General features: G+C 46.5%; 1 protein-coding gene across 2 annotated transcripts in view; it reads left to right on the top strand.

Annotated features, from left to right (window-relative positions):
- The first annotated feature begins 1,009 nt into the window (after positions 1 to 1,009).
- The window catches only part of CMTM7 (CKLF like MARVEL transmembrane domain containing 7), a 59,836-nt gene continuing 39,037 nt past the window's right edge, over positions 1,010 to 21,808 (top strand). The window contains exon 1 of one of the 2 annotated variants that reach the window (XM_023620792.2): positions 1,010 to 1,238. In XM_023620792.2, coding sequence (XP_023476560.1) covers positions 1,080 to 1,238 — 159 coding nt within the window. In that variant the 5' untranslated portion in view covers positions 1,010 to 1,079. The remainder of the gene's footprint in view (positions 1,239 to 21,808) is intronic. The other variant, XR_011427000.1, reaches the window with a different exon arrangement.

The following is a 21,808-nucleotide window of genomic DNA, read 5'->3' as shown; positions in this document are numbered from 1 at the left end:
TGTCCATCAAGCGCTGTGCTGACAGGGCAATCTTGTGACTATTGTGGGAGGGACATTTCAATCATATGTGAAACAGCCTGTTTGGGGGTATATAACCACTCTGTATACCTCACTTACTTGGTGCCCTTTCTTCCTTTGGGAAGAAAGGCCCCGGGCCATGGTCCTCAGATTTCAGCTCAGAATAAACTCACCCAAATTTTCATTTATAGATTGGTTATGGATTATTTTCGTCGACAGTATTTACCCCAGAAAAATGAGAGCTTATGTCCACCAAAAAATCTTACCAGAAAGTTCACCACAGCTTTATGTATTAGGTACAACAGGACAAATCTCAAATGCATAGTGTTGAGTAAAAGAAGCCAGACACACACACACACACACACACACACACACACACACACACACACACAAAAGCAGCCAGACACAAATGAGAGTATTCTGTGTTACTTCAAGTGTATCAAGTCTAAAAGTAACTAAACTAAGCCATGGTGAACAGAAAGGAGTATTGTGGTTACCTGAGGCTTGGGGAAAAGAGGCTGCGTTGAGGGACGGTAGATTGGGAATGAGCAGGTGGGAACTTTTCGGGGGTACTGGCAGGTTCTATTTCTTGATCTGGGGAGTGGCTACACAGGTGTACGCCTACAGGAAAATTAATGGAGCCGAACACGGAAGGTTTGGGCATTTTGGTGCCTTAAGTTGTACTCTCAGCACACATCCGCAGCCACACCCACACAAAATCCCAGGAGGCTCAGACCCAGCTGCGGCCGGGCCTTGCCCACGACGGAAAGGCCACGGCCCATGGCGTCCGCTCCCCTCCTCCCTCCAGCCCCACTTCCGCGCATCCCCGAGGGCAGGGACCGCCGCGACCTCCCCGGGAAGCGCCGGCCCGGCCCCTGCCAACCCGGTCTGGCCACCGCTGCATCCCGGGCTCGGGGCGGGGCAGGGGACGCGTGCGCCCCGCCCCGCCGGCCGCCCGCCCGGGGGCCCGGCCCCGCCCCGACCCCGCCCCCGGACCGCCCCTCCTTATCTGGCCCCTGGGCGGCTGCCTGGGGAGGCGGCGGGCGGGCAGGGGCCGCGCGATGTCGCACGGAGCCGGGCTCGTCCGCACCACGTGCAGCAGCAGCAGCGCCCCGGGCCCCAGGGCCGGCGCGGGGCAGGCGGGCGCGAGCCCCTCGGAGGGGCTGCTGGACCCGATCTACCCCCGCACGCACGCGGCCCTGCTGAAAGTGGCGCAGATGGTAAGAGCGGGGCGGGGCTGGGGTCCCATGGAGTGGCCCGGGAGGGAAGGGGTCCCGGGGGTGACGCGCCAGGCGGCTGGCGCGGGCGGAGCCCTCGGAGCATCTCGCCGCAGGCGTGCGGGCGGCGGATCGCGGCGGCAAGTCAAGTTGGAGGAAGGCTCCCTCTCGGAAAGTTGCGGGTGCAGCCCTTGCTCCGGGGCCCCAGGGCCCCAAGTTTCCCCAGCCGCCCCGCTGCGGGGCCTGAGCGGCTTCTGGTAGAAACCACGGGCAGAAGTTCCTTTTCGTCTTCCTTCCTCTTCCGTGGCCGCGCCGCTTCGAACCCGAGCCGGGGGTGGGAGAGTCGCCCGGGAGGCGGCGCTGAGGCCGCGAACCCGCCCGCGGCCTGCCCTGTCCTCTGAACCCGGCCCCGCGGGGCCTCCTCGCTCCGGGCGCTTGAGGCAGGGGGCCGGAGGTCCCGCGTTCCATGGTGGGGAGAAAGCACTAGGACCCTCGGGCAGCGCCCTGGACCCCTGCCCTCTCGAGTTCCAAGGCGGGGTCCAGGTCTCAGGGGCCGCCGGAAGGCAGATGGTCTGTTTGGAGTAGCCGGTACTTATTTGGGGAGCCAGAGTCGCCTGAATGGGGGTCACCTGCGGAGCCAGGCAGGATGAAGGGCTGGGCTTTGAGGGTGACCTGCGGCGCGCAGGGGCCTTCCGCCAGGGCACACGCTGCCCGGCCTCTTCTCGTGTTCTCCACTCTTTTCTTTTCTCCCTTCCCATTTTTTTTCTTTAAAAAATTTTCATCTTAAACCCCTTTCCCCTTTGTTTATGTTGTGAAACTGGGTTGGGCTGTTTGTGACTCTCCACTCATTGTAATGTTTGCAGCAAGAATGGTGGAGGGGGGAGTGGTGGTTTTGAAGAGGGATGTGGAGAAAGGAATGTGAGGGTAGAGACGAGGTAACAGCCCCACAAGCTGGGCCTGCTGAGGTGGACCCGCCCCAGGGGGCTGGACGCAGGCTGAGAGCTGCCCCTGCCTCCACAGCACTGTTCTGGTGTGTGTAGATGGGCTCTCATTTCCTGCTTGGGCCGGATCTGAAGGGAAAGGGGCCTGAGTTCCCTTTTCTCTACGAAGGGTGTTTAGATGGATCAAACATTAGGAAGTAGGGGCATGTTAGCTTCTACTAACAACAACAAAAAAATGTGCTGAGCAGTGTTGGTTTTGAGCAAGGCATTTTTTGGCTCAGGCTAACGTTGCTGATCAGCCAAATAAGGCGCCCAGCCTACCTCCCCATCCTTAAAAGAGGATAGGGGTGAGACAGACCCTACCCGATCACTGGGAGACATATCATGGGTCGAATGATGAGTTTAGTGGATGAAGATGGGGATGAGAAGCCTCCATCTTGGTCCATGAGTTTGATGCACAGAGGTAATGGGGATGAGAAGCCTCTATCTTGGTCCGTGAATTTGATGCACAGAGGTAATGGGGAGGAGAAGGCTCCATGTTGCTCCATGAGTTTGGTGGACAAAGATTGTGAGGAAGAGAAGCCTTCGTTTCATTTTAAGCTCCTCAACCAGACTGTGGCCCTTGTGCCAGGTCGCAGGTGACAACGATGAGCCTATTGTCCAAAGAAGAGAACAACGACTTGGAGAATTGCTTCTCTGTGTGCCCCTGCTAAACCCATGCCTAGGAGGTTCTCACACCTTCTTCCTTCCCTGGGGAGCTCCCTGTGGATGCAGGCTGGTTTGAGCAGACCCCAGGGCTGCAGTTGCCCTTGCAGGTGGTCATTTTACAATCAAGAGACTATCTAGGACTTGGGCCTCTTGTCTCCCTTCTGCCCGTTGCCCCCGTGCTCCTCTCTCCTGGGATGCCTGCGTCAGCGTGTGATGTTCATTTGTCTTCTTTGCTAGAAAACACTTGACAGCCAAGTTTTAACATGGGGAACAGCAGAAGCAGCTGAAGTGGTGCCACCCTTTGGGCACTCTGTCTGTGGGTCTCGCATTTTGACCGTTGATGTCTCACTTGCTTCCTGAACAGGCTGACCTTTCTGTGCTAGACTTCCCGTAAAGTGTTTTCAGCATGGTCTGAGCAATGGACCTGCCAAGATATTATGTTGAGAAATCATTGCAAAGACTGTTCCCTTGGAGAACAGCGTCCTTGCTTTGCTTTGGGCCTTTCCTGGGCCTACCAATACCAGAAAATGAGAAGATGAGAAAACAGGAAGAAAGTGAGTTTCTAAGTGAATGTTGAACTTGCCGTGTCATCTTAATGAATTCTTATAATCCTGTGGCCACGATCGTTTAGTTTCTTTGGTCTTCCTCTTTAAAGACACAGTCACAATTGTTGGCCCTAAGGGTCTGGGTTTTTTTGTTGTTGTTAATAGCTGTATGTTTTGAGCCCTGCTGTTCTTGATAATGTGCTAGGAATGACATACTATATACCGTGTATGTGTCATTAAATGTTTTTAAGAATCCAGTGAAGAACATGTTTGACAGGTGAAGAAACTGGCTCTAAGGCTGAGCTGCTCAAGTCACACAGCTGTCAGCAGCAGAGGTGGAGCCAGCCCCGGCCTGAGTGGCCTCATCCCCAGAAGACTTGCGCAGGTGTCGCTTATTAATGCATTGAGGGCAATCAATGCCACAGTGAGGTACCACCTCACACCCAGCAGAGTGGTGACAATAAGAAAGACATAATAAGCAGCAAGAATGTGCAGGAGGTGAAGAAATCAGAACCCTCACACACGGCTGCTGGGAATGTAAAAATGGTGTGACCACTTTGGCGAGACTGGCAGTTCCTCAAACTGTGAAACATAGAGTGCCCATAGATCCAGTAATTCTCCTCTTAAGTGGAACATACTCAGGAGAAGTGAAAACATGTCCACACAAAAACTCGTACACACAGCGTTATTCATAATAGCCAAAAAATGGAAACAACCCAAATGTCCATAAGCTGATGAATGGATAAATAAAATGTGGTATATCTATACAGTGGAAGGTTATTCGGCAGAAAAAGGAGTGAGGTACTGATACATGCTCCAACGTGGATGGACCTTAAAAACGTTGTGCTAAGTGAAAGAAGCCAGACATGAAAGACCACACATTATATGCTTAGACTTAGACGAAATGTCCAGAACAGGCAAGTTATGGAGACAGGAAGTAGTCCGTGGTTGCTCAGGGCTGGGAGATTTCGGAGCAATGGGGAGTGGCAGCTAGTGGATGCCTTAACATTTTCTTGGCTTCTGGAAACTTTTTTCCCGTCTCATTGGCTAAAGACAACTCATCACAAGTACTGAGATAAGGGGTTTGTTTTGGGGATGATGAAAATGTTCTAAAATCGATTGTGGTGATGGTCACACAACTCCGTGAAAATACTAAAAACTGTTGAATTGTACACTTTAAATGTGTGAATTGTATCTCAATAAAGCTGTTAAAAAGAAATAGATCTAGGGAGGAGCTTGAGGAGGTGGAGATAACTCTGCATGACGCCCCTGGGTGTGGGAGGGCCACAGCTACACTTGAGGAAACTGCCTTAGTGTCCCCCACCCCACGTCCACTACTAGAGGGAGGAATGTCTGCCTGTGAACCTCACAGAGTCTGAGCTGAAGAGCGAGGTCTCCTGGCATCACCTGCGTGCTGGGGGAGCCTGAGCTGGAAGGGATGCCCTGGAGTCTGAAAAGGTCCAGATGCTCTTGCTCATGGCCTGATGAGCACTCCTCATCAGTTCATTTGTCTGGCACTTATGAATGCCACATTCATCTTCGTTTCTGCAGGAAACAAATGGCTGCGACGAAGCCCTTGCCCTCAAGAAGTCTGTGGTTCTGCTGAGGAGACGACAAGTACCAAAACTGTCTGGTCAGGGAGATGAAAGCGCTGATGGTTGCCCGCATTAGGGAGGAAGGACAGAGGGAAGATGAAGTGGCATTTGAGTTGAATCTTGAGAGTGAGTCTGGGTTTGTCAGGTTGGGAGCGCCCCATTTCCCTCTCCAGTGCCATCATTCAGTGTGTTTAAGTTAGAGATAAATGATAAAACATCATTTATCTTTACCATTTATCATCACCATGGCGGGGGTGGGGCGGGGGGAGAGAGAAGATGTAACAAGACAGGAGCCAGTATTTGGGCAGTTCTTAACCATCCCTCCCCTGACATTTAGAAAGAGGCTTTATTTAATTTCTTGAGCATCTGCTGTGTTCATAACTCTGCGTGGCATGTGGAATACAGCAGGTAACAAGACAGACCCTGTCTGCCTGCGCGGAAACACAGAGACTGTGACATTTCCAGAGCCATAATATGGAGGAGAATGTAGTTTCACAAGCAGCAAAGATGGAAACCTAAATGTCTTCCAGAAGCTTCACTTATTTATTCAGCAAATATTTGAGTACCTACTGTATGCTAGGGCACTGTGGAAAGAAGAGTAAACAAGACAGATCAGCCCCTGTTCTCTTTATACTGTAATAGGAAAAATAAACATGAATCAAATGATTATAAATATATAACTATAAACTGGGACAAAAGCTATGAAAGAGAGGTACTCAGTACTGTGGAGAATTAACTAGGGGATCTGACCTGTCTGGGAGGTAAAGAAGGGCTTCTCTGAGGAAGGGATATTTGAAGGATGAAGCAATAGCTTTATCAGAAGGAAGGAGAGCACAGACAATGGCTCTGAGTCTGGAGGAAGGAGTATTGCTGTGCTTGGAGGGGAGAGAACAAGGGTGGGGGTGTCATGGGTGAGACTGGAGAAATACACTGGAACCAGACCCCCAAGGCCTGCCAGATCCTGATGAGGGTGTGGTCCTTACTGTAAGAATAGCAGGGAAGCATCATGTCAATATCAACCCCATGTTGAAGTGGTTCTCAACGGGGCTGTACTGCCCCCTAGGGGTTATTTTGGAACTTTATGGAAACTCTTTTGGTTGTCATGGGGATTAGGAATGTATTTGTATACATTTTATTTATTTCAAGGTAGTAATGAGGGCATTGCAAATACTTAATGTTCTACAGAGAGGTTTTGTCTGAAATAAGATTAACGGAGCCTACCCAGGCTGGTGGGGCCTGAGTGGGTGTGTGAACCAGGGGAGAGTACCTAAGTTTTCTGGCATGAGAGAGCATCCTACAGACCTTCCTGGAGGCCAGGGCAATTATGGGCTTCACTTTGGGAATTCACAGCCCACTTCCCAAATAGAATTAGACTGTAGGGGATCTCAGCTGCTGGTATAGCTGTGGATAGACCTATGAGTGGAGAGTGACCCAGAGTAACCCAGAACGGTCCACCTCTCCATGTTCTGTTTACATCTGTATAGCAGGGGAGTACCCGTTTGGTTCCCAGATGCAGTCTGCACACCCATGTCTGATTTCCTGGAAGCTGGAGAGTTAAGGGCAGCAAAGAACTCCACTACCAAGATTCTGTGACCCCAACCAAGTCCAGATCCAAGAACAAGACACTGCTTTCTATGTCAAACAAATCAAAATGAAAATAGAACATGGCAATTTATGGGCTTTATTCCCAATAGCAGAAGTAATACTTTTTTATTGTAAAAACTTTGGAAAACAGGAGAAAATAGACTCTCCCACTCTCTCTCCCCTGAGATTAATATTTAAAGTAAAATTTCTTACTTCATAGTGGACATATATAATTTGGGGTTTTTAAACAAAATTAGGATAATATACTGTATATATTCTGTAAAACGCTTCTTTTGTTTAATATATGGTGAACGTTTTCTCGTGTCACTTAATGTCTGTCTGCAGTTTGGTTTTTAACAGCGTTGTTGTAGCCAGTCTTGGATGTGCCCTGGTCTCTGAGACCATCCCCTCCCCCTTACTGTGGCTCAGGGAGCTGCCAGTTCTGCCCGAGTACGAACAAGGCTGTGAGGAACTTCCTTGTAGAGAAGTCGTGGTGTACAGATCCGTAAGTGCTTCCTCAGGGTAAATGGCAGTGACCTTTTACAGAGAGAGAAATGAAGTCCTTCTTGCCCTTTTGAGCATGGAGCACGGTGGCTTTAAATAATTGTATAGACTTTTTAACGTCTAGAAATTAATAGGTGTCCCTTTATCATCCAGAAATTTCAAGGAGCCAAATGTGATAGTAATAATATTTTAAGTTGTAATTGTATTTTTGGTGTCTGATGGTTTGGAAAAGGAACAATGACATTGACGGGCTAGAAAATTCCATGATGCCTTTAATGCACTTGCAGTCAAGTACTGGCAACTGCACCCGCCTTCATTTGAAGAATGATGATACCACACAGGTGTGAGACCTGACTTTTTCAGGCTGCAGAGCATGTAGATTTCTTAACCTCTGGGCAGGATTTCCCTCCAGGGCATCCCGAATAACCACCTGCCCCCAGATTGAGAACCACTGGCCAAGGGGAGATGGTACTGATGAAACACCAGCTGAAGGGTCCACCAGGCTGTGGGGGCCACGGGAGGATAATGGGGTGTGCGTGGTCCCTGTAAGTATGCAGAGAGTCCCACAGGTCTTCCAGCCTCACAGCAGGTCCTAGACACCCTTCAGGGTCATCGTGGGCCTCCCTTGGAGGACTCCCTGTGTGAGTCAGTGTATTTATTTAAATTGTGTCAGGAAAGGCCCCTTCTCTGCTCGCCTCCTCCCCGACTCTCATTTGGCGCTTCCTGCTCAGCACCACTGGACATCCATCTGTTTCCTCCCCGCTGCCATCTGCCCAGGCATGCTGCCCGGGGAGGCCTCCCTCTGACCCGCCGCCCGCCACATGCTTGCTGTCTTTGTCACCGTTTTGGCTCGGCGGTTCCCTCACCCACTGCTCACTCCCTGGCATTCCTCGCTGGGGTCCTTAGCAACTCCTGGCACCAGCGGCCTGCCTCAGAGCCTAGTGCTGGCTGCTGGTTGCAGAGGCCTCAGGTCTTCCTGAGGGAAGAGAAGGGTGGGCTGGACTCTCTCCTCACCTCGGCCCCATCCTGCGCTCCCTGGCCGAAATAGTTAACGGAGATGCTTCTCAGCCTCCTGCAGAGAAAGCATTTCACCTGGTTTGTGTTTTAATCAGCAATGGCAGTGACAGGGCTTTCTTTTCCTGATTAGCACACTTTTTTTTTTTTCACTTTAGATAGATAGGATAGATTGATAGAGAAAGAGAGAGAAATTGTCTGTAAAGTGGTTTCTTTATACCACTTGTTTACAGAAAGGATTGCTGTGAAACTTAAGAGAAAAGCAGTATCATCCTCATTTTTAAAGATGGAGCAAATAAAGTTTCTTCAGAAGTGAATGGGAAGGGGAAAAAGAAATTAATTAAATGCTTTTAGGTACAGAGTAAATTGGAACCTTCTGGAAAGCAGAGAGAATGACTAAATATAGTATGACCTCGATATATTTCTATTCACTTCTTCTTAGGTTTTCTTTATTCCCCTGAGAAGGCAGCAGCAATGCTAGTATTGTTTGTGAAGAAGTTTTTTAAAAACTTTTCCTCTCAAATGATAAAAGTGATACTTTAATAATATAGTAAGAATAATAGCATCTATCACTCATTGAGTTCGTGTTATGTGTCAGCCACTGGGCTAGGCGTTTTACGTGTGTCACCTCATTTAATCCTCATGATAAGTAGGTCCTATCATTATCTGCATTTACAGATGAGGAAACTGAGGCTCAGAGAGGTTAGGTACCTTACCCAAAGTCACAAAGCCATAAATAGTGAAGCTGGGTTTTGGAGCAGGCAGTTTGAGTCCATATCGTGAGCTCATAAAAGGACAATTTGAGGTCATTTCTTTTTCATTATCAATACACCAATGAGTATTTTCCCACGTCATTAAACCTTGTTTGAAAATGATGTTGTGATAACTGCCTAGGAGTCCTTGTTTGGTTGTACCGTAATTTATCCATTAGGCCCCTCGTTGGTGGGCAGGCTGCAGCAGTCCTGAAAGGAAGTGCTGTGAGATACGACAGCAGGTGCCAGTGACAATTTCACCCCTTGCCAGAGATGAAATCAGCCGGAGTGGGGAAAACCCCTCCCTGGGTACTGAACAGTGTGTGTGTAGTATTTTAGAAAGCATTTTCACGTGTTGCCCAGAGGGCTGCTGGAAGACTTAAGAGGAAACCATTAGTGTTCATTTTTAAGTCATGAGTTCCTCCAGATGGGGCTACTCAGGTTTGAGTGTCTGCTCTGCTATGTCAGGCGACTTTACATGCACGTGCCCTTTGTTTAACCCTTCCAGTGACCCCGTGTGTTACTTATTTCCCCCTTCCTCTGGTTGAATGGAGACTGAGAGGTTTTGTAACTTGCCCAAGGTTCAAAATAGCCTTGAAATTCTGGAGCCAGCCTTGGAACCCAGGTGTGGCCAAGGCCTAGCCTTTTCCTACCGTGGTATGCCATCTCTCCATGTATGGTGAGCAGGCTCCCAGGCTAGCCCACTGTGGCAGACACATCCAAGGGTGACCCCCAGTGAGTCAACCTGTGTAATTCCATTCTCTTGAGTGTAGGTGGGCCCTGTGACTTGCTTCTAACCAGTAGAATATGCCAAAGGTGATGGCTGTTACTCCCGTGATTGTTACATCATATGCCAAGGTGAAGGGATGCTGCAGGTGATTAAAGTCCCAAATCAGCTGAGTCTCAGTTAATCCAAAGGAGATTATCTCCAAGTGGGCCTGACTTAATCAGGTGAAAGTCCTTAAAAGAGATAGGGGATCCTTCCCAAAGGGAGAGATTCTCCTGCTGGCCCTAAAGAAGTAAGCTGCCTTGTTGGGAGAAGGCCGGGCAGAGGGCCACGTGGCAAGCATCTATGGGCCATGGCTAGAGGCTGAGAGCGGCCTTCGGCTGACAGCAGCAAGAAAACGGGGCCTTCAGTCCTACAGCAGCAAGGAACTGAACTCCACCAACCACTGTGCCAGCTTGGAAGAGGACCCCAAGCCTCAGATGAAACCCCAGCCTCAGATGAAACCCCAGCCTAGCTAACGTCTTGACTGCAGCCTGGTGAGGCCCTGAGGAGAGGACTCTTGCCTGAGCTCCTGACCAGTAGAAACTGTGAGATGACAAATGAATGTTGTTTGAAGCTACTTAGTTTGTGATAATTTGTTATGCAGCAGTAGATAAGTCATACACCCACAGTGTCCCCTGCGTCAGATCTCTGGCACTCTCCTGGCTGTTCCTTAGCAAGGAAAGATGGAGCAACAGCTGTGCAGGAGGCAGAAGGTGCGGTGGCCATTTGTATAATAACAAAGAATTTTTCTATGGGCTGTGGTCTCATGTCACTGAATTCCTGTGGAGTAAATCTGTTTGTTGAGTTCTCGCCCTGGGCATTGTGCTGAATGCTTTATATGAAGAACTCACTCATCCTTGCAGCATCCGTAAGAGGTGTCAGTATTCCCATTTTACAGATGAGGAAGCTTGCGTGGGGAGTTTAAATACCTCATCTGCAGCCACCAGGCTTGTCAGCACTGCCGCTATCTCCCCACTGTCCCTCTCTCCTCCAGGTCCCTTCCCAGAGCCATTCTAAAAAAATTAAAATCCTGATCCAAATAGGAACTATGGTCGTATAATTTTAAAATTGTATTTACCTGTTTTGAATAGATAGCGTTCACATGATCAAGATTTCCAAAGTACAAAAAGCCCCCCAGTGCCTACTTTCCCTCCCTGGAGGCTACCAGTGATACCGGTGTCTTGGGTATCCTTCCAGTTATTTGCTGCTTCTGTGTGTGTGTCTACTCTCCTAGCCTACGTGGGAGCATATTTATACTCACTGTTCTGGACCTGCCTTACTTTCCATCTTGGAAATAATTCCATATCCATTCAGAGTGTTTTCATTGTCCTTATTCTCTCTAACAGCTGCATTGTGTTGCAGAGAATGGATTTGTCATGATGTATTTAACGAGTCCCCTATTGACAGCCTTTAGGTTATTTCCGATCTGTCATCTCATAGTGCGGTAGTGGATACCTTTGTACATATCATGGTTTTGTGTATGTACAAGAATATCAGGAGGAGAAATTCCTAAAAGTAGAATTCCTGGGCCAAATGTTGCATGCTCTTGGAAATGTTTTCATCCGTCCCGTAACTCAGATTCTCAAACATCATCTTGTGACCTTCTCCCAGAGGGTTGCAGAGGTCTTCCAAGTCCACTGTTTTGGAGAAAGACTCTACTCAGTGTTCAGAGTTCCACTGTTCCAGTATCCCACTTAAGTTTAAGATATGAAGAACCTGGAAAGTCTGCATAAGAAGACCTGTGTGACCAATATTATTCTTAGAATTTTCCAACGTCCGTCACAGGAAGTGTTGAAGTCAGCGCTAGAAGTGGAGCTAGAGATGGGGATTCTTGTGCAACTGGTTTCTTGACCAGGCAAGGGTGGGAGAAGGAGTTAGAGAAAGATGGGTCTCAGAAGTCTAGCCTCAGCCTGATCTTGCAGGGAGCTCTGGAAAGTGAGGCGTGCCACGGAGATTCACCTGTTTTGAGGCAACAAAGGTGGGCTTTTGTCCCCTTCCTTAGCTACAGACCAGGGAGGGGAGTAGATAGATTCCCAGGGAGCTCTGAGCCAGGCAGCTGCAGCTGTCCAAGAGAAATCTTCAGCAGAAAGTTGCAGGTAGGTGGAGTTAGCGGCAGCGCCCCCTGCAGGAGCTGGAGGATGATGCACTGAACTGGTTAAAGGGAGCACAATGGAGCAGGGCATGGATGGAATGCCTGTGTTACTCAGGAGCCAGTGGAATTGCTTCCTGTCTGTCTGATCTCTGCTGAGGCGCTAAGCTGATGCGCTCTGGGGACTACAAACCTGACTGCAGCCTCTTTCCACCTGCACAACTGGTTTATCAGTACTCTTATCCAGGCGCCCCTGGATCTGCAATGCCAGGCAGCTGTGTGACAGACCACACAAGACGTTTGCTGTTACTGTTTGCTTCCCATGTAAGCAGTCGTGTTATTTTTCTCAACTCTTATTTGAAACAAGAGGAGAGGAAAACAAGGTTTACTGAATGAAAAATAAAATCAATAGGGAGCAAAATTATTTCTGTAACCTTTTATGGACAATTAGAATCAATGTCATGGTGGTGTACATAACTTGACCATATCTGTTTTCACTCCTTGGAGAGACCTAAGACCATAACCACAGAAAAAGTTTCCTGGAGAATAGGTATTTGATTTCAGTGATGGGGGCCTTGTTGACACATACTGTTGTGAATTTCACTTGGAAAAGGTAAAAGAGGCACTGTGGACCCCTTGTATTGATAATGTGACATTGGTTTTACTAGGTTTCCTCGAGTGTCGCCATTATTAAGCAGTGTGTCCTGTTTACTGCTTGCCACTTTGGGCAGAGGAAAACTCTGCAGCATAGTATGCATTCCCTGGTCTTGATGGGGGTCTTCTTGCTGACAGTAAGTCTACTGTCACAGTGTGTGGTGACATCAATCCTGTATTTAGAAATGTGATTGCTACTTCAACATATAGTGGCCTTAGTGTGGTTTAGGGATCAGAATTGCTTTCCAGATGTAGTGGGTTGAATGGTGGCCCCCACAAAAATATATATCTACATCCTGATCCCAGGAACCTGTGAATCTTATTTGAAACAAGGGTCTTTCCAGATATAATTAAGGATTTGAAATGATTATCTGGATTGTCTGGGAGGGCCCTGAATCCAATGACAAAGTTTTTGTAAGAGACACACAGAGGAAGAGAAGGCGGTGGTGACGTGAGGATGTGGCAGAGGTTGCAGTGGTGCAGCCCCCAGAAGCCGGGAGAAGACAGGAACAGGTTTTCACTAGTCTCTCCAGAGAGAGTGCAGTCCACGGATGCCTTGATTTCAGCACAGTGATACTGATTTTGGACTTTTGGCCTCCAGGACTGTGAAAGAATAAATTTCTATTGTTCTGAGCCACCAAGTTTGTGATAATTTGTTACAGCAGCCACGGGAAACTAATATAAGCAATTAAGACTTTCCATTGCAGTCAGATCCTGATAATCTTCGGCAGAGTAGACTGTAGAAATTCAATACTTTCTCCTTTTAGAATCACTGCTCATTGCCAGGATGGCCCCCCTCTGCCACTCTGGATGGCGATTACATCTGAATCTTCTTTATTTTAGAACATCTTTTTCCTTAATAGTCTCTTCAAAAGAGAAGCAGTCCTTGAATTTCTGCTGAGAAAAGCAGAACCATAAAGAATGAGCAAACGTGAAGAGAAGATCAGAGCATCCTTCTCAGATGGCAGGGTTGGGGCGAGAGATGAAAAGTATGTTCCAAGGAAGTGCTGCTTCTGACCTTCCACAGGCGTTGAATGCAGTGTCCCCAACTCCCCGGACCATTAGTTTGCCAAACAATTCTTAACAGCGTTCTAGCAGAATCCTCAAGATACTGCAGCTCAAAAGGTAAATATATTAAGGTGGTCAAGTGAGCTCTGCTTAATCTACTTGTGAAATAGTGGCTATTTTTTAAAACGTTCGTAGAAGTGCCCGATGATTTAAGTCTCTATATACTCTTTTGTAACTTTTTATTTATAAATAATTCCAGATCTACAGAAACTTTGCAGGAACAGTACAGAGAACTCCCTGTGTCCCCTTCCCCCGGGTTCTCCAGCTGTTAATATTTTACTACATTTGTTCAATCATTTCCGTTTATGTGCATGTTGTTATTTTTCCTCTGAACCCTCTGAGAGTAAGCTGCAGCCACCATGCCCTTTTGTCTGGCCGTACTTGACTGTGTACCTCCTAAGAAGGGCCTTCTCTTACAAACCGCAGTACAGTTACGGCAGTGAGGAAACTAATGACACGAGGGCTGCTGCTATCTAATCTGCCAGCCTCATTCAGATTTCACAAGTGACCCACTAGTGTCCTTTTTCTGGTCTAGGATCCCATTCTGATCACATGTTGCATTCAGTTTGATGTCTCTTTAATCCTTTCCATCTGGAATAGTCCTCCTTGTCTTTCATGACCTTGATGTTTGTGAAGAGCCCAGAACAAAGCAGCCCCATCAGTGGATATTAAAGTTGGTCTGGAGGGACCCTCTGATTCTCAGGGTTTTGTAGCTACAGTGGAGGCAAAAGAAAAAGAAAAGAAAAGGTGTTTGGCTCCTGGTGTACCTTATCTCAATTCTACTGCTTTTGTTTTTGCGAAAGTCCCTTTTACAAACTTCCTATCTGAAGTTATCAATAGTTATTGTTTCAAGGTGAGCTTAACTGCATGTCCTGTTTAAAAAAATTTAAAGATTTAGCTCAAATGTCGCATCCTTAGGACAATGGCTAAAATTTGCTGAGGGCTTATCACCTACCAAGTCCTGTTCTGTGGACTTGACCTGAGTCACCTCATTTAACCCTCACAACGGCCCCAGCAGTTAGGTACTCTTATTTCTCATATTTTTTACCATCTGGATTCATGGTCATGGTGCAGTCAGATGATGCCGGGCGGGGGTTCAACTCAATGGCAGAGATATTTAGCTGTTCCCAAAAACTCCTGCTCCCTCTTGCACCCTACACGGGCTTGTTTCTGGTTGATAGTCGTGCAGCCACAGACGTTTCCTGCAGCCATGGTGGTTAATTGCGGCCGGCCGGGCAACTAGTTCTCACCAATGGAATGAGAATAGGAGCGCTAATTGTGACTTCCTGTCTGAGGCTTTTAAGAGGCAGAATTCTCTACTCTTTCTTTATCAGCTCTATGCAGAGGACTCCAAGGCCCTGTTTTCCATATTAAAGTTAAGGGAACAGACAAACCCAGGCCTAGAGACGGCCTGCCTCTGAAGGGTCTCCCCGACCCCCACCTGCAGTAGTCTCCTGAACTCCACCCTAAGCGCCAGCCCCCTATTGTGTTGCCCAGTCTGATTCCTTCACAGCACTTTTCTAGCCGAAACCCCTCGTTCGCTCTTCGTTACTCGGTGATGGTGGGTCTTCTCCACCAGCACCTGAACTGCAGAGGGGCAGCGACCTCTCCATCTGGGTCACCACAGGGCACCTGGTTCAGAACGTGGTGCCTGGAATATAGAAAGCTCGCATCATCATTTTTTTTTTAATTCGAATGAATGGATAAAAGCACGTTTTCTTTGCCAAAGCCTCTGGTATTAGCAGTCCTTTCAAAAAAGTGAGCCTGGATGAAGAGCTTGAGAGCCTTGGACTTTGCTCAGAAGTCATGGTGACGCTGTGTTGGGAGGCACCTGCTGAGGGTGGTCTGTGGGCCCAGCTGTGGGAAGGACCCCTCTGCCAGGCCCAGAATGCACCCTGGGGCCCCTGGCCCAGAGCTTCAGGTCCACAGGCCAGGAAGCGGGGAGTCTGGGTGGAGGGAGGAGAGGCCGAGAGAAGACACAGGTGGGGACCCTAGCAAGGAGAGGCTGGGCTGCCCAGCCCAGAATTTGTGATAAAGATACAGTTCTGCACTGGCTGCCAGTGCGATGGCACCTTTCCTTTTTGTTCAGTTGAGTTGACAGGTTTCCGCTGACTCACACAGTCAAAACGGCGGGTTCCTACGCCAAAGCAAACAGAGACAAACCAAGGGATGAGCAAGTGTCTGTCAATTTGTCAAGCTGTCAGGGCAGGGTTCCTAATTTAAACCAACATCAGTAAACACAGAATAGTGGCATTACTGTGTCAAATTAAAGGCTAACAGAATCGAATGCCAGACGTGGCCAGCTCACTTTTCGGATTTCTGTTTCTGGCTCAGTGCTAACCCTTTGGTGTGTCCCAGTTATGGCCCTTTGCCTAGCAGAGGCTCTACTTCATGTCACTTTGTCAGATATTTATTTCACGCCCACTCTGTCCCAGCCTGTGCCGGCTGCTGGGGGTACAGTGGTGAACGAGGCAGAAAGTCTGGACGCTAAACAGGTATCTTATTTTATCACCTCTGAGGCACCACTGTTTTAGACACGGCTAAGAAAGAAAGAAAATGTTAATTATATGATGGCACAAATCTCTCATCATTTAGAATTTTTATGCTCATTGAAAGAATTCTTTTAGACTTAATTAAATGAAAATTTTATATATTCTTTTATTTTTATACATACTGTCATCCTCTGTGCCATCAAGATTGTGAGCAGTGCAGCATTCCTTAGGAGAAGCCGTAAGAGTCTAGAGGCCGTTGGTGCTGGGCTCGCAGGCTGGCTCTAGACTCCCGCTTTGGGAGTGGTGCCTAGACCTGCCTGATTCACCATCACGCCGTCTCAGCCCCACCACCCTCTGGTTCCCAGGGCTTCAAAGAGCGCTCCATTCTTGTTGCTGTGATTTTCTCCCATGCAGCTGACATCCATTCTGCAAGTTTTGATGCTGGCACTTTGGACATTGGCACATGGCAATGGTAACTACTCCACAACCGCTCTCTGGTCTGGCTGGCAGCAACTATAGCATACACCTCTGGCTTGAGGGAAGTAAAACATGAAGGAAGTAGCACCTTTGAATCAGTGAAGTGTGTTTAGTGTGAGGGTGATGAGCATCATGAAGGAGGAAAAAAAGGATGCTGTGAGCACTGATAACAGGGCTCCTCCCCAGTCTGTGTGTCAGGAAGGAAGGAACCTCCAAGCTGACACCTGAGCACGGGAAGGGGGAAGGCAGGAGGAAAAAGCAAGAAGAGTGTTCTGGAGGAGGGAACAGCCTGCACAAAGGCCCAGAGTGGAGAGTTTGAAAAAAATTCTTAATCAGTTCACAAAATGGACTATTTGGTAGTGGTTCAGTTTGGAAGAACTGTTAGCCACTGAAACAAGTTAGTAGTGGTTCTCACAACCTCTCCGTCATTGTCAGCTGTCTCATGGAAACTGCTGGAGGAATTAATGATGCACGAGCATGTTACTTTACCTGTTTCATCTGGATCTTCCAAGGAAGACGTTTTATAGGTCTAGAATTTTATTTTTGTTTTCGAGATTTTATGTTATTACACAAATATGATTAGAGTAGCATTAATATAATTAGATCCGAAAAATTATTAAAAAACAAAATTCCCCCCTCGGCCCACTATTCCATAAATTCCGTACACCATCTGTTTTGGTCCTTGTCTAAGTGTATACGTGAAATTTGCAGGGCTGATCCTACTGATTACAATCATGGATTCTGCTTCCTCTTATTTTTGTATTTCAAAATCCAATATTTAGTGACATGTCTCTGTTTCTATAAAGTCTTCATAATTGTGCAGTAATATATACAATCATCTAAGTGGATATTCTTTAATTTACTTAACCCTTAACTTTTGAACATGTAGCTTGCTTTTGAGCTTTTAGCTGCCATAAATGATATTACATTGAATATTTGCAGGGGTTTGCAAATTACAGCCTGCTGCCCAAATCCAGCCTGCCACCTGTTTTTGTAAATAAAGTTTTATTGGAACACAGACAAACCCATTCTTTTATGTATTGCATACGGGTACTTTTGTACTACAATGGCAGCGTTGAGTAGTTGCGATAGAGATTGTATGGCCCTCAAACCCTAATATATTTACTATATGATCCTTTACCAAAAAAATTTGCCAGGGCTGTCCCGGTGGCCTAATGGTTAAGTCTGTGCACTCCGCTTCAGCAGCCTGGGGTTTGCAGGTTCAGACCCCAGGCACCGACCTAGCACTGCTTGTCAAGCCATGCTGTGGTGGCATCCCACACACGAAATAGAGGAAGATTGGCACAGATGTCAGCTCAGGGCCAATCTGCCTCACACACAAAAAGAACTTGCCAACCCCTGTTTCACAGTGTGTAGTAGAGCTTTCTTCTGACTAGAGGTATTTAAGACAGATTCTGATAGATCTGTTATTTTGTTAATTTCAAAACAATTTCTAATTTACAGCATGAATGTGGTCGACATAGACAGTGACACGTCAGGAGAACAAATGAATGAACCACTTCATTGACCATTACAAGATTATAATAATTAGAAGCTATTATTAAAGCAACTTTGGCCCATTTTGTTTGTACTCAGAGTTTACTAATTTACGTCTCCACTGTAACCCGCTAGTAGTACCCAGTTCATTCACAGCATTTCTCACAGTTCTTAATTGTATTAGTGTAATGCTAGTGGCTGTAACAAATGAACCCTCAGATTTCAGTGGCTTAACACAATGGCCTTTCCCCCAGCTTGTTCCCTGGCTAGGCACCTCTTCTCAGCTATAGCTCTATACTTTGGAAGGAGAACAGATTTTTGATATCACTTATATCACTTAGCCATCTCTGCTACAATTACTATTTTTTAAAATTATTTTTTAAATAGATAATATATATATTAAAAATATACATACTATATTTAATATATAGTATATATTGTATATCTAATAATGTATATTCACATGGTTCAGTTCAAAATCCACAAAGTCTAAAAAGGATAAACTAGGAAAAGTTTCCCCACATCTCGGTTTGGCTGCCACCCTTCCCAGGTGGTGACATTGTCTCCATGGTTTGGGTATACTGCCTGTTCTGCACCTTGCTTTTTTTTTTTTTTTTTTTTTTTTTTGAGGAAGATTAGCCCTGAGCTAACATCTGCCAATCCTCCTCTTTTTTCTGAGGAAGACTGGCCCTGAGCTAACATCCGTGCCCATCTTCCTCTACTTTATATGTGGGACGCCTGCCACAGCATGGCTTGACAAGTGGTGCCATGTCTGCACCTGGGATCTGAACTGGCGAACCCAGGGCCGCCGAAGTGGAACGTGTAAACTTAACTGGGCTTGCCCCTGCACCTCGCTTTTTAACGTTTTTATTATGGGGAATTTTCAACATAACCATATTGAGAATATTATAGTGACCCCACACCCATCACCCAGCTAAAACAGTTATCAACACATGGCCAGTCTTGTTTCATCTAAGTCTCCCATCCACCCCATGGATTATTGTGAAGCAAATCCTAGACTCTGTATTTCAGTATGCATTCTTTTTATAATGAATACTAATATTACTATTGTCACAGCTTAAAAAACTCACAGTAATTCCTTAACATCATCAAATATCCAGTCTGTTCAGGTTTCCCCAGTTGTGTGTGTGTCTTTAAACAACTGGTTGGTTCAAATCAGGATCCAAATAAAAACCACACATTGTATTTCATGCAAGTGTCTCTCAAGTCTCTTTTAGTCTATGGGTTCCTCCCCCTCCTTCTTTTTCCTTTCAGTTTATTTCTTGAATAAATCTGGTCATTCATTCCTATGGTTCATTCCCACTGAGTAGATGGGTCTGAGTGCATCCCTGTGGTGTCATTAACAGGTTCTCCAGTCCCCTCTGTTGCCTGCAAGTTTGCAGTTAGATCTAAAGCTTCATCAGATTCAGATTTGTTTGGTTTGTGTGTTACAAGACCACTTCATGGGTGGTGATGTGTTTCCAGCAGGGGATAGATAATGTCTGGTTATCTCTATTTTCTTGGTGTTAAGATTGATCGGTGGGCTCAGGTGTTATTACTCAGATGCCTCCATGATAAAGTGCACACCTTGCTTTTTTGATAGTTTTCACCTTGCTATTTTCATTTAAGAGGTTATATTTGAATTCATAGCTTGGGGTTCTGTAGCTCATAATCATTTATTTGCTTCTTTCCCCCCTTAATATCTGCCCTTTCACTGCCATGGGGGCTGGGAAGATGTTTCAGAGTCTATTTCCAGGCACCTCGCCACCGCATCCTAATGACCAGTCTAAGCTTTCTCGTTTCAATTTTCATTCTTACCTTTGCATTGGCTTTGCAAGTTTGCATCTTCCTTGTTGCCCTTCATGATGGTACTTCAACACTGTATTCATAGGTCCTTTTTGGTGCAAATCTCTGCTCTTCCCTTCATCTTTGACATTTCTTACGAAGTCTCCTTTTATTGCCTTCTTGCTTTAGGAAGAGGTAAAGTACAAATTACTAAGATAATAAATATTCAGATTGCACAGACCATCTGTCCATGAACAAATGTCCAGTGTAAGTCAATATTAATTTCCGTTCCTCAGGGCCAAGGGGAAAGGTGAAGAAAAATAAGGCTGACGGAGTAGTGGTTTCTATTGAGTTTCTAATTCACACACAGAAAGAGACTCCTTCCAGAAAATTCAGCTAAGGAAGAAGAAAGGGTAACTCAAGACTGTGATGACATGGGGCCTGCAGATTGTTTACCGTAATAGAATTGTTCCACGGACCCCCATGAGGGTTCTATTTTGCATTTAATCCGTGTAGAGCATGTAATACGTGCCAGGCGCTGTGCTTAGTGCTTTTCAGGTATTATCTCAGATGAGGTAACCCTCTAAATGGGGTGCTGTTTGTCATCTCCACTTTCCAGATGGGAAAACTGAGACTTTGGGAGGTTATGTAGCTTTTCCAGGGGGCACAGCTAGTAAGAGAATGGGGAATCCCACTACTTGAGTGAGATCTTGGATTAGTCACCGAACCTTTCTGGGCCTTAGTTTGCTCATCTGTGAAGTGGGGATGATGATATTGCCTGGTCCCGAGGGTTACTGTGCAGAACCTACGTGAAGTGTTTGAGCTCTGAGTAAATGTTAGTTATTACTCTGTTATCTCCTTTCAATGTCCTGGTGAGATCTTTAATCCTTTCCCCAGAAATCAGCTGGATCTGTTCTTAATATGCATAATAGTACTGTTTCCTACAAGGTCTTCAACCTTTTTTCCTCTTTGCATGTCCTCGTCTTATTTCTACGAGTCTGCACTGGTCCTTTCGATGGAATGTTAGATTGGCACAGGTCAGCGTCTGAATGAGGAGAGAATCCACTCTTCATTCAGGATATGGCAGAGGTTTTATTCTGCATTTAGCTATCAGATGTAGAGCGTGTAATACATGCCAGGCTCATATTTTTACCTACAAGAAAGGCATCCAGGTGATGAAGGAAGAACATCAGGTTGGCTCTTGTCCCTGCTCCCCATCAGCTGAGTGACCCTGGATGAATCATGGCCCTTTTCTTGGTCTCAGATTTCTCTTCTGTGAAGTAAGAGGAAAATTTTCAAGATCACTGTTCTTCCAGTCATTATATATATGCATGTATGTGCTGGGTCAGAATATGAATTGCTGGGCAAGTTCCAAAAAGCCTGGGCATTGGTGCAGATGAGCTGTGGGTGTTGTGGGCTGTGCCATTCCTACATCAGGGGCATTTCTGGAAGGTTCTTCTGTTGGTATCAAGAAATTCCAGGGCAGAGAAAGTTAGAGTTCTGAAGAACCCCATGGAAATGCCATAGTGAAGTTTTTACGAAGCTAGTGAGGGCTGGGGCCTCTAACTGTCATCTCATGTCCACAACCTGTCATCCTGTGGTTTGACAGTATCATTGGACCATCTCTCTGCAGTCTTTTTTTCCCCCCCCCCAATTTTTGGGGGTTTTTTAAGGGTTTTTTTTTTTTTTGCTAACAGCTTTGTTGAGATATAATTCACATACCATACAGTTCATCCATTTAAAGTATACAATTCATTGGTTTTTAGTATATTCACAGAATATGTACTACTGTCACCACAATCAATTTCAGAACTTCTAGCACAGTTCTGTGCATTTTGACAAATGCACAGAATCATCAGTTGTTTCTTCCTTTTCATTCTGTATGCCTTGCATTTCTTTTTCTTACCTGATTGCAACTTCCAGCACTATATTGAATGAGAGTGATGCGAGAGGACATCCTTTCCTGTTCCCTGTCTTTGGGGAAAAGCATGCAATCTCTCATCACTAAGTAGGATATTAGCTGAGGGGTTTTTTTGTGGATGCCCTTTATCAGGTTAAGGAAGTTCCCTGTGTAGGGGAGGAAGACATTTCCTCTACCC

The sequence above is a fragment of the Equus caballus genome, chromosome 16 (assembly GCF_041296265.1).
Source record: "Equus caballus isolate H_3958 breed thoroughbred chromosome 16, TB-T2T, whole genome shotgun sequence".
NCBI lineage: Eukaryota > Metazoa > Chordata > Mammalia > Perissodactyla > Equidae > Equus > Equus caballus.
The sequence above is the reverse complement of the archived record's forward strand: the minus strand, read 5'-3'. Positions and strand labels throughout refer to the sequence as shown.